The sequence below is a fragment of the Exophiala bonariae genome (assembly GCF_035927105.1).
Source record: "Exophiala bonariae strain CCFEE 5792 chromosome Unknown scaffold_2, whole genome shotgun sequence".
Lineage (NCBI taxonomy): Eukaryota > Fungi > Ascomycota > Eurotiomycetes > Chaetothyriales > Herpotrichiellaceae > Exophiala > Exophiala bonariae.
The window spans coordinates 454,549-468,517 of NW_027042477.1; the positions used below are offsets into that span (position 1 = coordinate 454,549).

The following is a 13,969-nucleotide window of genomic DNA, read 5'->3' on the forward strand; positions in this document are numbered from 1 at the left end:
GACGCATTTTTCTGCATTTCCTTGTTTTCCCCCTTGTTTGTTTCTGCCTCCGCGATACATTACATCTAACTAGAGACTCCCTATATATGCAGGTTCATGCGTCGCGGTCCGCGTGCTGTAACGGGAAATCGCACCTCACTTACATGACGCCGAGTTGTTTCCTCGCCTCGAGCGCGATGTAGGGGATGAAAGGTCTAGGAAGGGTTGGCCTTTAGGGGTGCGTACGGTGTGTCTCTGAGGCGGAAACAGACGCAAGGTCCGTTTTAGCTCCTGGCCAATCCCTGTTTACGCGTGTTGAGTGGTGGAAGTGGAGGATGGTCCGGAGAGGGTAGGCATATGCAAGCAACTATTCCTCGGGTCCACTCGTCGGTCGGTCGGTGCACACCGTATGCAATCTGTTGGAGTGGCAGGAGGCCGAAGTAAGAAAATGGCGAACTCGAAAATTTTGTGAAATGAGTGATTCGAAAGTACTGCAAATGCTCCTCGAGTATTACTCAGAATATTACGGAATCCTGAGTAGTCCAACAGAGAGCGGCAGGACTCCTATTTCAATGGAAAATCCTGGCTGACAAGGAGAAAGAAAACCTGAACTGAAAGATGAGAAGAGAAATGGTGATGTCACCAAATGTACCCCCTATTAACATAAATGTTTTACCTGGTCAACGGGTGACGACCCTCTCATAGTTATAGGATGAGCCGTCTGCCACAATCCAGTCATCTAACTCACTGACCAAAAGCGAGATTAATGATTCTGGCCTACTGGATATTTCTGTACTTGATTATATGGAGTATCAAAAATCATGAGTCAGTAGCTTGTCTCAGAAGTGGGAGGTTAAGAAGGTAGATCAGGCTGTGGAAAATGATGGTTGGGATTCAGTGTTACTTTGTGATAGACAACATCATGAAGTCCTTTACAATAATCGCGTGAGACTAATTATTCTACGAGTACAGGGAATTTCATTGGGGGTGGTTTTTAGCGTCCAATACTGGATATCTTCATGATTTACACAAATTTCCAAGTGACTTGGTCCGGGCCAAACTCCATGACTGTCACTCCTACATGTCTGAAGTGAGCTCTAGCGCTTCCTGCGTCTCATCCTGTCATATAAATACCCTTCTCCAAAATTGTTTGGAAGCCATCTTCGCTATTCTTCTCAAATTTCGGAAATTCTCGCTTTACAATAGCCCTGACTTGGGGAAACTTTTTTTCAACCAGATTGAGGTGTGGACAAAGGGGAGGGGGGACACGAAGGGGGTAGACAGGTTCACCTAACTCCAGCATTAAAGCACATATCATTGATCTCTGGGAAGGATTGATTAATGCGTTGTCCAGGATCAGAACTAAGTTACATCCTGGCCAAGGCTCACAGTGATGCAAGAGCTGTGCCAGGAGGACTTCGAAGACAGCTCCGTCTGTGGTACCTTGAAACACACGACATAAGAGGGATCCATCCTGCGTGTATGCTGGCAGGATCTGGAAACCGTTGCTCGCGTTGGAACTTGGCCATTTTGACAGGCTTCACACCCGCAATGGAGCGGTAACAAGGGATGTTGCCACGACTGGCCTTGGATCAAGACGAAGACTTGCATGGCAGAGAAGACGTGTATGGCAGCGGAGGAAAGTTGATACGACTAGACGAAAGTTGTACTAGTAGTTGAGTTCTTTGAATTCTTTGAAATTGTGGAGCTCGTAGTCGTGGATTTATGTGACGACGAGGATAGTGAGGAGGCAACAGAAGTTGTATGAGGCAACGTTGAGGTTGCAGTAGATGTACTTGTTAGCTTTGAGGAGGGCGAAGACGCTGACGTCAAATGCGATGATCCTGAGGCTGCTGAACTACGTGTTGACTTGGTGGATGAGGTTGAAGTTGAAGACGACGACCTTCTTACTGTGGAAGTAGTAGATGAGTGAAAAGACACACCAAGTGAAGAGGTTGTTTTCGACGAAGTGCTTGATGACTTAGTGGACAACAGTAGAGCTGATGACTTGGTAGGCGAGAGTGGAGTTGATGACCTTTTCGATGTACTTGATGACTTTGTGGATGAGGTTGAAATTGAAGACGTTTTTACTGTGAAAGTAGCAGATGAGTGTATAGATGTACCGAGTGAGGACGTAGTCTTCGACGGAGTACTCGACGACTTAGTAGACGAGCCTAGAGTTGAAGATTTTTTTACTGTGGAAGTCGTAGATGAGCGTGTAGATGTACCGAGTGAAGAGGTCGTCGTCGAATTGTTAGTAGTTTGGACAATGCTGTAGTCGCAGAATGGTTTGGCATTCTGGAAGGCTGTCAGAATGTCGGCAAATTCCATGGCGAGCGTGCTGTTCCCGCTGCTCTGGTATGGGCTACAAAAGGACTGCATGACTGCTGTCGCGTTCGCTAGATCAGATGACAAGGTGTCAGACTGGCTGTATGCTTCTACATCTGTACACACACTATCCAATTGCGCAGGAAGGCTGAAGTCGATTCTGAAATAACTGAGAAATTCCGAGCACGGATTATAGCTGACATTGCGGGCGACAAGAGTTCTGTGGGTCGAACCAACGACTTCATATGGAACCCGCTTCCCAGTAGAGCGTTTGGAAGAGGTCTGTGGGCACAAAGACGAATGTGCTATAGACTCTGCTGCATGGGAAGCAGCCGTCAGCGCTTCCCCTCCACGAGAAACAACTTGGCAGAAGAGTCCGTACGCTTCACCAAGACCTTCAGCAGCTGCTGCGACAGCAGCTATTGCAGCCTCTTCTGGCAGGGCAGCTACCACGGCGGCTCCAATCAGATATGCACCCAGAGATGCAACAACTGCGGATGCAGCCTCAAATTGCGCACTGAAAATGCCAGAAGTCTTGCTTTTATTCTCCCATGCGTGCTGAACAGCAATAGCATCTTGCACAAGCGCACTCAGCACATCACTTTGTTTTGTTAAGGGACAAAATATACCTGCCCATGTCGCAATGAGACCGACTTTGTCCAAAGTAGCGCTAGTCGCCTCAAACATGTCGCATTGGTGTTGATTGAAAAGGGAGCTTATGCAGACGTTGCTAGAACTGACCTCACTCCAGGCCAATCTTTCATCGGACTCAGTGCAATGCACGCAATAGCGAGAACCAGAACAACAATCAGGGCAGACCCCAGGAGTTTCAGGAACCGTGCCAGGTGGACAGTCGCAGCAAGCCCACTCCCATAAATTCTTGTCCCACTGGCATTCGTCTCCTCCCCAACAGTTTCCGATTCCGATATCGAAAGCCGTATTACTCGGACCGGTCTTCATGACTTGTGACGCTGGGCAGGACGGACGAGGTGAGGCGTCTAGACAACCAAGGAATGTGTTGTCCCCGATTCCCGCACCATCACAGCAATAAGTAGAGTTGCCGAGTTGTCGCGAGATAGAGCACGAATCTGTGCCTTCGTCATACCAAAGCGCAGCAGAGACACGCGGTGCAAATAACGCGAGTATACCGGAAATTGAGTGACGAATATGCATATTGAGCTTGAGGCGCCGGGCAAACTACTATGAAGGTCAAGTGTCAGGAGGAATCACGCTATTTAGTATCCAAAGACGACCGTGCGTCGGCGCTTCCCCTGAAAGCTGCATCAAAATCTTTGACGCTTTAAGGGCATTCCTGTAGTGCTATTCGAGCGACGATAGTTTTATTAGACCATTGCCATCTACTGGTGGCGCCAACTAAGGATAAGGGGCAGCAGCCACTAATCTCCTATGCAGACTTCGGCTGCGTCCGATAGTCGAGTCTTACGCAAGCGACGAGTCTACTTAGAGATACGCGTACGAAGGACGAAGTACTTGATTCTAAAGTCTTCGGTAGAGACGTCTTCGCTACAACGAATGGAACATAGGGCAGGTAGATAATCTCTATTCTGATGTGGGGTGAAACGCTCTTTATCACGAAATAGCCCCCAGAAGACTTAACCTTTTACCGCGCCCGATGTACTACACAGGGGCATAAGAGGAGAGATTTGGGCAGCAAAAGATACCCCTTAACGAGCACCAGGAAAGCATTTTCCTCGTGTAAAGAAATCAAAAGCGACGTATCTACTGTTCTATCTCAGCTGCCGAAAGACTTGCAGAGAGTCTGCCTCGTATTCGTGATATTGGTGGCGGGCGCCATCGAACGGTCCAGCCTCGCCTATTAGACGCCACGATAAACTTCCGGAGGCTTGTAGAAGCTTAATCGAGCTTATCACGCCTTTTAGACGCTTACGTTCTAAGGCCGGCCACGTACTCCTTCATAGTCTTTAGTCTTCTCGGTAGACTTTTAGTTACGGTTTAGAAACGTAGATATATTTAACTTATCCCGCTAGATATTAACGATATAGTTAGGATTTAGTAGTGGATAGTTATTGTTACTTCACACTATACCGGGACGAAAATTATATCCTAGACCATCTGAGAACACTTACTAGAACGCCAGACGTCAGCCTCACCAACACCCCACGTACACTGAGAGACACTTCCGCAGTTATGGGAGACCCGCCGTCTAAGCCTCGACTATCTCTTCAGCCGGACGAGAAAGTCCGCGGGCACGAAGTTCGAGAATATCTCGATGGACCGCTAGATCTACCTTGGTCGTCAACTCTCCTTCCTAGACGTAGGAAGCCATCTCTAATTATAAATCGACAGCTGGTACTAGATCTTAGACAGCCACCTCCTAAGAGCCTTATTTCATTGACATCTCCTTTTCAAAAGCAGGCCGTACGCCTACTAGACGCCGAACAGAGGCCACCAGGGAGTAGAGGGTCTCCTTCACACAGGTATACTGTGCCACTTCACGAAATCGAGGAGCCGACAAATGAGCCTTTCTTCGGTTCCGCTAAGCCGCAAAAGATGGAAAGTCTCTATTAACTACGTAAACGTCGTTATTCTTGTTTTATATTCTTCGTACTATGACCTAATGCGAAACATTTTAAAAACACTCGTCGCGTGAGTTTCACTTTAGCTTGAAATAGACGAGTTGTGATAGCTTAAACAGGTCATCTACAACCTTCTCTGAGTCTTCGAACCTGATGTCTAGCACCTTAATAAAGGTTTAGAGAAACCCGGTGCCCTTGAGCTGCTTCTCTATCTTAGCGAGTATATCCTTTAGCAGTCCGCGCGGCCCGAGACCCCACCACTACGTTTCTTCCTTAGTGACTTCGATGATGGTGGGGACGCCATCGATTTGGACGGCATTGTGCTCGACCATCCGCTCGTAGTCCTTCTGGATCTATCAGAGGCCTTGCTGTCCTGGAACACTTCCTGAACGACCTCATCATTTCTTCTGCTGTCTTTTTGACCCAGCTTACTCGCGTTGATGCGTAATGTCTCGTCTATCTCCTTAGCCTACACGCGGATGCTGTCCTGCCAGTATTTAGGAAACTTTTCGAACGATGTATACCCACTACACACGAGCCCCCAGGAGCTGGCCTTACCGGCCTTGTACTCGAAGACCGCGACGATCTTCATGGCCACGTTTTCGGCGGCAACTGCCTCGGTATTCTTGGGCATGGAGCGGAGGACGAGTATTTCGTCCGTCAGCGCCCTATTCCCTAGAACTGTAATGCGGTGCGGTTCGATGAACTCTGGGACCTAGCCTTCCTTGAGTAGCTTTTCGGTGTTAAGCAGCAGCGGCCCCCGCCGGCTTCTCAAAATAGCCTAAAAGAGAGTACTACCGAATTCCTCTAGGATCTAGCCTTTAATGTGGTCGCGGTTGAATTTATAGATAATCCTTTATAGGGATTCGGCTTCTAGGAACGCCAAAATCGGATATTTCACTAGTAAGTATCCTAGGGTTTTAAGCATTAGGAGTTTAACTGGCTTAATTGCGTCGTAGCTCGTTTTGGAGAAGACCGTGCTAATAGTGCTAGCTATTTCCCACTTTACCGATAGTTGGATCTTTCCCATTGCGGATTTGAGGAGAGCTTTTCCTCTCGTAGTGATAGCTTCCTCGGACGCCCGGCTCATGTTGAGAACCATGCCGCCGAAGCCGTGCAGAGCAGGTTGCATCACGGTGGATGTCGCGAAACGTAGGCCCTTAAGTTCTCCTAGACAGAATGTCGAGGATGTGGAAACCTATTTCAAAATAGGAAGCACCATAGGTTTGCCAGATTCCAGCGCTGTCCATTCAGACGCTTACAAGGCATTAGAAAGCGCGGTTTACTAATTGGCAGTGAATATCCTCTACAAGGCTTTAAATTCGATTATAGAAGTCTTGCCTAAGGACGTAGGAGCTATAGTTTAGATCCTAAATACCCATAAAGATAAAAGGATATAGATAAGATTAGAAATCTATCTAGACTGTTCCGATTCCTGCGCTGGATGAGTCTCGTGCTGGCTCAACATACGAGTGTAGAATTTAGGGCATTACTGTATTCGCTTCACTGTTGGAAAGGGATAATTGGAGTGACGCTTGGCTATGGGTAAAAAATTTGACTCTGGTTTGTCAATAACGACCAAAAAGGATCGAAATAGTAGATTATATGTAGCACCCAGTGGAGCAAATATTTTGTTCCTTTGGGCAGATCAATGTGTGATCTCGTGTGAGATGGACCTGAGAATATGACGAGTCTGGGATAAATCTGCTCCTTACCCTGCGGAATGTATCCAGGGCTATATGCGCATAGTTTCGCTACAGCGAGCTATTATAGGATATAAGGCATGATTTGAGCAGCGCACATAGGGCTGCGTGTTTCTTTGCAAGATAGGTATCTCATTTTTGATTCTGGGCAGCTGGTGACAAACTAAGCGTGGCAAGGCTGAAGCAGATAGGGGGAACGAGAAATAAAAGATGTGTGACTGAGAAGTTGTTCTTTGAGCTGGTTAACAGACGGAAGGAAATGGAGAGCACATGGCTTTGAACAGCGAGATGGGGCGGATTGGTCATTAATCACTTAATGGGACGATTTATTAGTCACGGATGACTTTGGTTTCGTATCATTTGGGTTTTGTGGTCTCTTATCATGGGGAGTATGAGTTCCAAGGTGATGCAAGATCAAGTACATACAGCAGAGGAATCTCTGTGCTTTTTGCCTCGGCTTCATAGCAGTTGGTAGCAATACGGTACTCCAATCTCATAACGACAGATGACAGAGTCGACGGTAAGTACACGTGATCAAGGTTCACACTTGCACAAAGGACTTGAATTAGGCGCGAACGGTCGAGATGCGCTTAGGTGTAGCTTTGCCCATGACAGCCGGTCCCGTCCAAAGGCTCTTATTCTGGCCAATCAATAACCAGCACCGAAACCTCCATCCACTGACCAGCTCGCTCCTGTGACAAAACTCGATTTGTTGGAAGCCAGGAAGACAATGACATCAGCAATTTCCTCGGCAGTACCCATACGCTTAAAGGGGGTGCGTTGCACTGAATTCTCCTCCAACCACTTCCTGATTTCTGGGGATGGATTGGTGATGGGTGTATCGACGATTCCTGGAAGTACGGCATTCACACGAATTCTCTGGCCCACATAGTCAATAGCATCGGATCGTGTCAGTGCTAGTACGCCGGCCTTCGCACCACAGTACGCAGGAGAGCCAGCTTGGGAGTAGTTCGCAAGACCAGAGGAGATGTTGACAATAGCACCGCGTTGTGCGCGCAAGGGACTGATTTTGGCATCTGGGTAAGCGTCACTGTCAAGTTCTTGGTCGTGCATGATTTTGATGGCTTCACGACTGCAGAGCCATAAGCCTCGGTAGTTGACAGCGTTTTGGCGATCGAAATCATCAATGGGACAGGTAGCGCTAGCTCCACCAAAAGTGATGATTCCTGCACATTGAACAGAATAGTCAACTCGGGGAAAATGTGTCCTCACAGCACCGAAGACTGCAGTGACGGTCTCTGTGGAGGTCACATCGATTGTGAAGGTGGATACGTTTGGAGTTTTGGCTGGTGTTGTTGCACTAATGGTTTGGGTGACAAGCTCTTTGGATTCTTGCAGACCAGTTTCGTTCAGATCGAGGAGTGCCATTTGTGTACAACCCGCCTCAGCAAAGGCAATAGCAGCCGCACGTCCAATGCCCGAAGCAGCGCCAGTGATAAGAGCAACACCAGGGAGATCGGGAGAGATTGCCATTGCGATGGTTAGTGTTGGGGTCAGTTAAGTTGAGATTGTTGCGTGAAGTTACGTCGTGCTGGATGAATATCTCTGGCTGTTGTCAAGCGAGAAATAGAAACACAGTCAATTGATGGTGTTTCTTCCGATTTGTAAGGACTACAACTCGTGCATCCTCGCGCTTGCCACGTCAACGGAAGCAACTAGCGGATACCGCCTCGGATGTACGTTTGAACAGTGTCGGAGTGGAGATATTTCGACTAGCTGCTCACGAGGCAGCGGCAGCTAGGCGTAATCTGGAATTAGGTTTCGCTTGTCCCTTCACAAATAGAGCACCAGCGATGGTGAAGATCCATTTCTGTGAAGTGCCAGATCTTCAACCTAGGCAAGTCCATACTCCTCAATCGAAAGAGGAACGATGGCATTGACTGGAGCTTGAAGGAACAATCTTGCGAACATAACAATCTAGAAAAAGTCGTCATCGTCGTCATCTTGAGAGCCCTGTCTTGATGGCATCATCGGAATTTGTCTGGATCCCTTAGTCGAGCGCTGAGATGCCTTGTATGCATCTATAAAGGAACCGCGATGAACATTTACAGCGCTGCATCCTTTGTCCTCAAACTTCTCGCGTGCTTCCGGAAGATATTTGACGATGGCATCTCGACGATTGTAGTGAGATGGATGGGTGCTCAGGAATTGAGGTGGCTCTTGAGGATTTGCTTCCTTCATTCGAGACCATAAGTTCGCGGCACTCTGTGGGTCGTAGCAGCTCTCTGCCATCATGAGAAGACCGATATGATCAGCCTCAAGTTCTTGGGTTCTGGTATTGGGGAGTGAGAAGAACAAGTCGGCGATTGTGTTACCGAGCTGTCCACCAACGTCGAAGACCATGGAGATCAGAGCGGCAGTAAGGATAACAAAGGCGCCACGGGACATTCTCTCTGCTGCATGATGAGCAACGTTGTGGGCAATTTCGTGGGACAAAACTGCGGCTAGACCATCCTCGTCGCCGCAAATAGGCAGGATACCGGTGAAGACGAAGACTTTGCCTCCAGGCATGACAAAGGCATTTTGTTCCTCGGGCGAATCAACAACATGGACACGCCATTCGTCGCCTGCCAGGCCCCCCGTGGCTGGGAGAAGTCGCTCAACTACCCTACCTACCATTTGGGTATAAGGATGGTCGGCTGGCAAGATCCTGCCCTGAAATTGCTGTAGTGTTTGATCGTATGCTTGGACCCCAAACGACTTCTCCGTCTCCGGCGAGATGATGTTGAATCGGCGCCTGTGGGTGACAGGAACCTCTTCCAGGTTGTAGATATATATGCCTCCGCCACCCGCCCCAACTACCATGATTGGGGTGCGGTAATTCCTCCAGGCATATTGTACGCGATACACTGGCCCAAAGTTGCTCCATTGGTATTGCTGGCCCTTGGACCGTTGTGTCTGACCACTGAATCTCTGATAACGCGGACCCGAGGAAGAAAAATGGGATTGCAGAGCAGAGGGTGCCTGGTGGGGAGCCGTAACCCTGGCAAGTGGCCGGCTCGTTGCCTTCCCGGCAGCCCTCAAGGCTGTTCGAAGTGTGAACATAGAAACGGAGTGAAAGCTGGAAGGTATGAAGCTGGACCGAGGGTCGATTAGAGCATGGTGACGAGGAAAAGTGAGTTGAAGGGTTGACGATTGTAAAAGTACTCGTAGAAACGTGAGGTAGGTTGTCGTGGTATTTGGTTGTTGTAATTATGGTATTGTCCTTTCATAGAATGACGTAGGATAGTCCGAATTGCGGTTGCCCGAGTGTGGATGGTAATGTATTTCATGTATGACACTTTACAGCTGACAGTCGAAAATGACGCAGGCGGAGAGGAATGCCACGGCCAAACCATCCGTGCAACTCACAACTAAACTTTTCCAGAACCTCCATTACCACCACTTGACTACCTCATAACGCCTACATGTCATGGATCTCGTCGGGTATTCTGACTCCGAAGGTTCAGGGGACGAAAATCCACAGCCAAACCCCACCAAGACCGCCCCAAATCCTACTGCCAGCCGAACAACTTTCGCCGTTGACAAGACTAATCCAAGAAAGATTCAGGTGAAATTACAAGACACCAGTGCCCTAGATGTGGAAGAACCTGCTGCCAAAAGACCAAGAGTCGGAGCTGGGACGTTCAGTGGCTTCAACTCCCTTCTACCTCCGCCGAAGCGAGACTCCGATGCGAAGACATCGTCAAAGCCTGCTGCGAGGAAAGTCTTCAGCCTGAAGACTGGTGCTGAACCAGGTTTCAGTCGGGAGTCTGATGCGGAACTACGGAATCTTTTTGCAGAAGATCGGGAGCCCCGGAATGGTACACCGGGCGTGACATCAGGAACAACTACGATACAAACCCCTTCAGTGGTTAACACAGAGCAGCCAGTCAAAGGCAATGCATTCATGTTCAAGCCTTTATCGGTTGCTAGAGGGAAGAAACAGAAGAAGCCGGCCTATACATTTTCAAAGGTACCAACCCCATCCGTTGCGGCCAAATCTGCCGTTTCGACAGCTCAGGATGCGCAACCAGATCCAATCCCTCCACCCAAGAAAATCAGCTTATTTTCCATTGGAACCAATTCGGACTCGAAAGAAGATGTTCCGGCTCCAGAAATCGATGATTATCAGGAGGAAGAACCTAACGGCGTGGACACCAACGACTACCACACTGAGGCACTTGTTCCTACCACAACTTCAATGAACACCGGTGCTCAATCTCTTGATTCAATCGCCTCAGATCTGAATTTATCAGAAGCAGACCGACGGCAACTGTTTGGTCGAAGAAAGGGCCAACAGTCGTCAGGGTCTGCTGTCAATGTTGTAAATTTCAATACTGATCAGGAATATGCCGCCAACGAAGTTCTTCGTGCCAGTGGAGAACAGGTCCAGCATAATCCCGTTCGCGCAATCGCTTCTGGCAAGCACAGTCTGAAACAATTGGTCAGTGCAGCTACGAATCAAAAAGATGCTTTAGAGGAAAGCTTTGCTACAGGTAGGAAGAACAAAAAGGAAGCAGGAAGCAAATATGGTTGGTGATACTGCAAATTCAATAACAATAATATTCAATAAAACTTTGGGGTTTTCTTAAATCTCACTCTGGGGACCTTTCAACGCTTTGCTCCCGAGCACCTGATTCTGTGGCTTCTGTTGCCACGATTTACCTACTCATTGTCAGAGTCTCCTCGAAAATAAATGGGCGATTGTTCACGTGGGGCAGCTGCGTCTAAAGCCGCGAGTTCTTCCTCAGTTGGAGGTTCATTAGGGAGGGAAGTTGGTTCTGCGGTTTCTTGCGGAGCCGGGTCTTCGTCAACATCAAAATACTCAGGATCACCAAAATCTGCAGCACCTGCACCGTCTGCATCGTCTGCATCGTCTGCATCAGATTGTTCCTCGTCCTCTTCCGCCTGCGGCTGTGGCTGTGGTGCAGGTGCTTGAGGAACATTAGCTGGTGCGGCCGCCGGTGCAGGAGCAACCAAGGCCGCTGGTGAAGCAGGAATATTCTGGGCCAGCAGACGCCGCATGGCACTGTTTGGCGCTCGTGTCAAATCTGGCCACACGCACATGGTGGGTACGGCCAATTCTTCGCATGTGGTACAGACTGGCCGAGCCCTATCACATTGCCTATGAAGATCTACGCAGGGCTGGCATCGAGTCTGTTTGCCTTTTCCCTTGGCTGTCTTTTGGGGTTTCTTACCACCACCACCACCACCACCACCACCACCACCACCACCACCGCTGCCAGAACCCTGGCTTTTGGTGATCTTGGAGCTCTTCGGCCCTAGTCCAACACTGCCTGCCTGAGAAGATGTCAGTCCAACAGCACCACGTGAAGTGGACGAATGGCCATTACCGGAACGTGTGTTGACCATGTTTTCCTGTTTTGTGTATGGGTATGAAAGCTGTAAAAAGGGGGTGTCTCACCTTTGAAGTTTAATCTGGAAGTAAATCAGATTCCTGTGTGGTCTTGCTTGGAAGAAAATTGTTGTTTTTGGGTATTGGTCTTAGAGTGTGTTTTTGATTTGTTCTGGTGTGAACTTGGGAGTGTGGAATGCACCGACAACGCGCACATAGACCTCCTCTTATGCTCACAAAACACCTAAGCCTCGTACACCCGCACATACCACTAGATTCTCAGTTCCGCCATTCAATCCCTTGTCCACTTCACTCAGCCTTGGTAGGGCGACAATGGGAGGGGCACTTTGACGATGTAGATTGACGATGAACCAGACAGTGCAGTCGAGCCAACAATGAAAATGATGAGAAAGGCAGGCATTGTCAAAAAAGATGAATGTGCTTTTGGGGTCGTGAATACATCAAAGGGGGTAATTGTCAAACAATGGAACCTCGTAATTCTTACGAGACTCAGTTCGGACGTTCTCGACTAATCAAATCACCGCAAACCCGACTGGATGCTCTGTGGCGGTAGAGGGCTTTGGGCAGAAGCTAGTGCTGATTGAATTGTGCTCAATAATTAGTACCTAGGACTGGTGGTGATGTCGTATGCCATTGCCATTCCAATGTGCTGCGATGGAACATTGATTAGTCTTTGACAGAACCTTTTGAGCTACAAGGCTAGGTTACAGCCAATTGTTGCGTACCAAGAAGTTTAGCATCTAAAATATAGTCATTCTTTTCCAAATTGATGGGCTTCGTCGACTAGGCAAGCCCATCTATGCGATACCGAAAGTCGATTCGGGGCGCATCGATCTCACGCCAGTCGCGCCAGCACTGAAAGTGGGTTTGCACATGCTTCCAGTAGCTTCCAGGAGTTGTCAAGACAATCACACGTTAGCATGGTCGCTAAGCTGCGCCTCGACAGTATCAGGGTCAATCAACTCGAGTTCGAGGACGAGGAGGGCGTCAAATATGGATGAGGCAGGGTCCAGTTGTCTCGCCATCCTTGTCATGTGTATGAATGATTTGGATTCGGGCCAAGTGGTCTCGGGGCGCGTCGAGCTCGGTACGACGAGTTCGAGACTGACGGGCTGCTAGGCGGGCTAAAGTTATGTAGATAGATATATATAAGTCCGAGATCTGAGGTCGAAGTCTCGAGCTCTAGTATGTTGAAGAAGATGTGCTTCTCGACCCTGGGGTTTGTTGTTTGATGATACCAAGGACAAAGGTCAGTGCAGGAGTTGCGGCATCGTCAAGTTTTGGTGATATTTGAGGCGTGTGAATACGAAGCTCAATCTAGTTCGTCGAATGGCACATCTTCAGCCAAAGATAGGGTGCGAGAAATAAGCTTGTTCATACCAGCAAAATCAGGTGTTCAGGCTCAATGGAACGAAAAGGAGAGGAGGACCTATCGTGGCCACCTCGTGTGAGATGGCCACGATCGTGTTGACCAAGGGGTAAACAGAAAGAGAATTTCCTGCAAGCTTTGTAGTTATTGCTTTGACCTACCTAGCTGAGAGCTTCCCAGGGACGGAGTCGATATGCTGTCAAGGCCACGTGAAGAGGAAAACTCATATCATAGAGTCCACTTGATGCGGATGTCTCGAACCGAGAGACATTCTCAGAAATTCACGCGAATCTCAGCACACAGCTCAAAGCAATTTCTGATATACCATGTTGACAACCACTTATCACGACTTTTCTTGGTTGTAGACTGAACTCTTTGTTCGTGTCGGGCTAATCACCAGCATTTTTCAGATTGCTTCGCCCGCCACTCCTGTGGGTGAGCGAAGACTGAGACGACCCTGTCTTCGAAATCGGACTGTAGAGTGTGCTTTTTCATCTTACGTGGAGAGTACTGGAGGATGGTAGAAGATGTAAGTGGCGGCCACTGCTAACAGTGCCCAATGTTTGGTGGTCAAAATGACGTCATTTGACCACTTTACGCGTCGCGTGTTTGGCATTGCGGAGGATCGCGTTGGCGGGATGTGTCTTGCCCT

At 48.6% G+C, this 13,969-nt stretch overlaps 6 protein-coding genes across 6 annotated transcripts; 1 reads left to right on the forward strand and 5 right to left on the reverse strand.

Moving 5' to 3' along the window:
• Positions 1 to 1,960: 1,960 nt before the first annotated feature.
• On the reverse strand, positions 1,961 to 2,994 carry LTR84_004677 (uncharacterized protein; the record flags this gene model as incomplete). The annotated part of the gene is made up of 2 exons (XM_064848252.1): positions 1,961 to 2,131; positions 2,176 to 2,994. The coding sequence occupies 2 exons, from the start codon at positions 2,992 to 2,994 to the stop codon at positions 1,961 to 1,963; spliced, it is 990 nt and encodes a 329-aa protein (XP_064710876.1).
• A 2,340-nt stretch (positions 2,995 to 5,334) lies between these two features.
• Positions 5,335 to 5,997, reverse strand: LTR84_004678 (uncharacterized protein; the record flags this gene model as incomplete). The annotated part of the gene is made up of 2 exons (XM_064848253.1): positions 5,335 to 5,580; positions 5,875 to 5,997. 2 exons carry the CDS (start codon positions 5,995 to 5,997, stop codon positions 5,335 to 5,337), a joined length of 369 nt encoding a protein of 122 aa, XP_064710877.1.
• A 1,219-nt stretch (positions 5,998 to 7,216) lies between these two features.
• Positions 7,217 to 8,062, reverse strand: LTR84_004679 (uncharacterized protein; the record flags this gene model as incomplete). The annotated part of the gene is made up of 1 exon (XM_064848254.1): positions 7,217 to 8,062. One exon carries the CDS (start codon positions 8,060 to 8,062, stop codon positions 7,217 to 7,219), a length of 846 nt encoding a protein of 281 aa, XP_064710878.1.
• A 444-nt stretch (positions 8,063 to 8,506) lies between these two features.
• On the reverse strand, positions 8,507 to 9,394 carry LTR84_004680 (uncharacterized protein; the record flags this gene model as incomplete). The annotated part of the gene is made up of 1 exon (XM_064848255.1): positions 8,507 to 9,394. One exon carries the CDS (start codon positions 9,392 to 9,394, stop codon positions 8,507 to 8,509), a length of 888 nt encoding a protein of 295 aa, XP_064710879.1.
• A 607-nt stretch (positions 9,395 to 10,001) lies between these two features.
• On the forward strand, positions 10,002 to 11,111 carry LTR84_004681 (uncharacterized protein; the record flags this gene model as incomplete). The annotated part of the gene is made up of 1 exon (XM_064848256.1): positions 10,002 to 11,111. The coding sequence occupies one exon, from the start codon at positions 10,002 to 10,004 to the stop codon at positions 11,109 to 11,111; it is 1,110 nt and encodes a 369-aa protein (XP_064710880.1).
• A 125-nt stretch (positions 11,112 to 11,236) lies between these two features.
• On the reverse strand, positions 11,237 to 11,944 carry LTR84_004682 (uncharacterized protein; the record flags this gene model as incomplete). Its single annotated transcript, XM_064848257.1, has 1 exon — positions 11,237 to 11,944. One exon carries the CDS (start codon positions 11,942 to 11,944, stop codon positions 11,237 to 11,239), a length of 708 nt encoding a protein of 235 aa, XP_064710881.1.
• Positions 11,945 to 13,969: the final 2,025 nt, after the last annotated feature.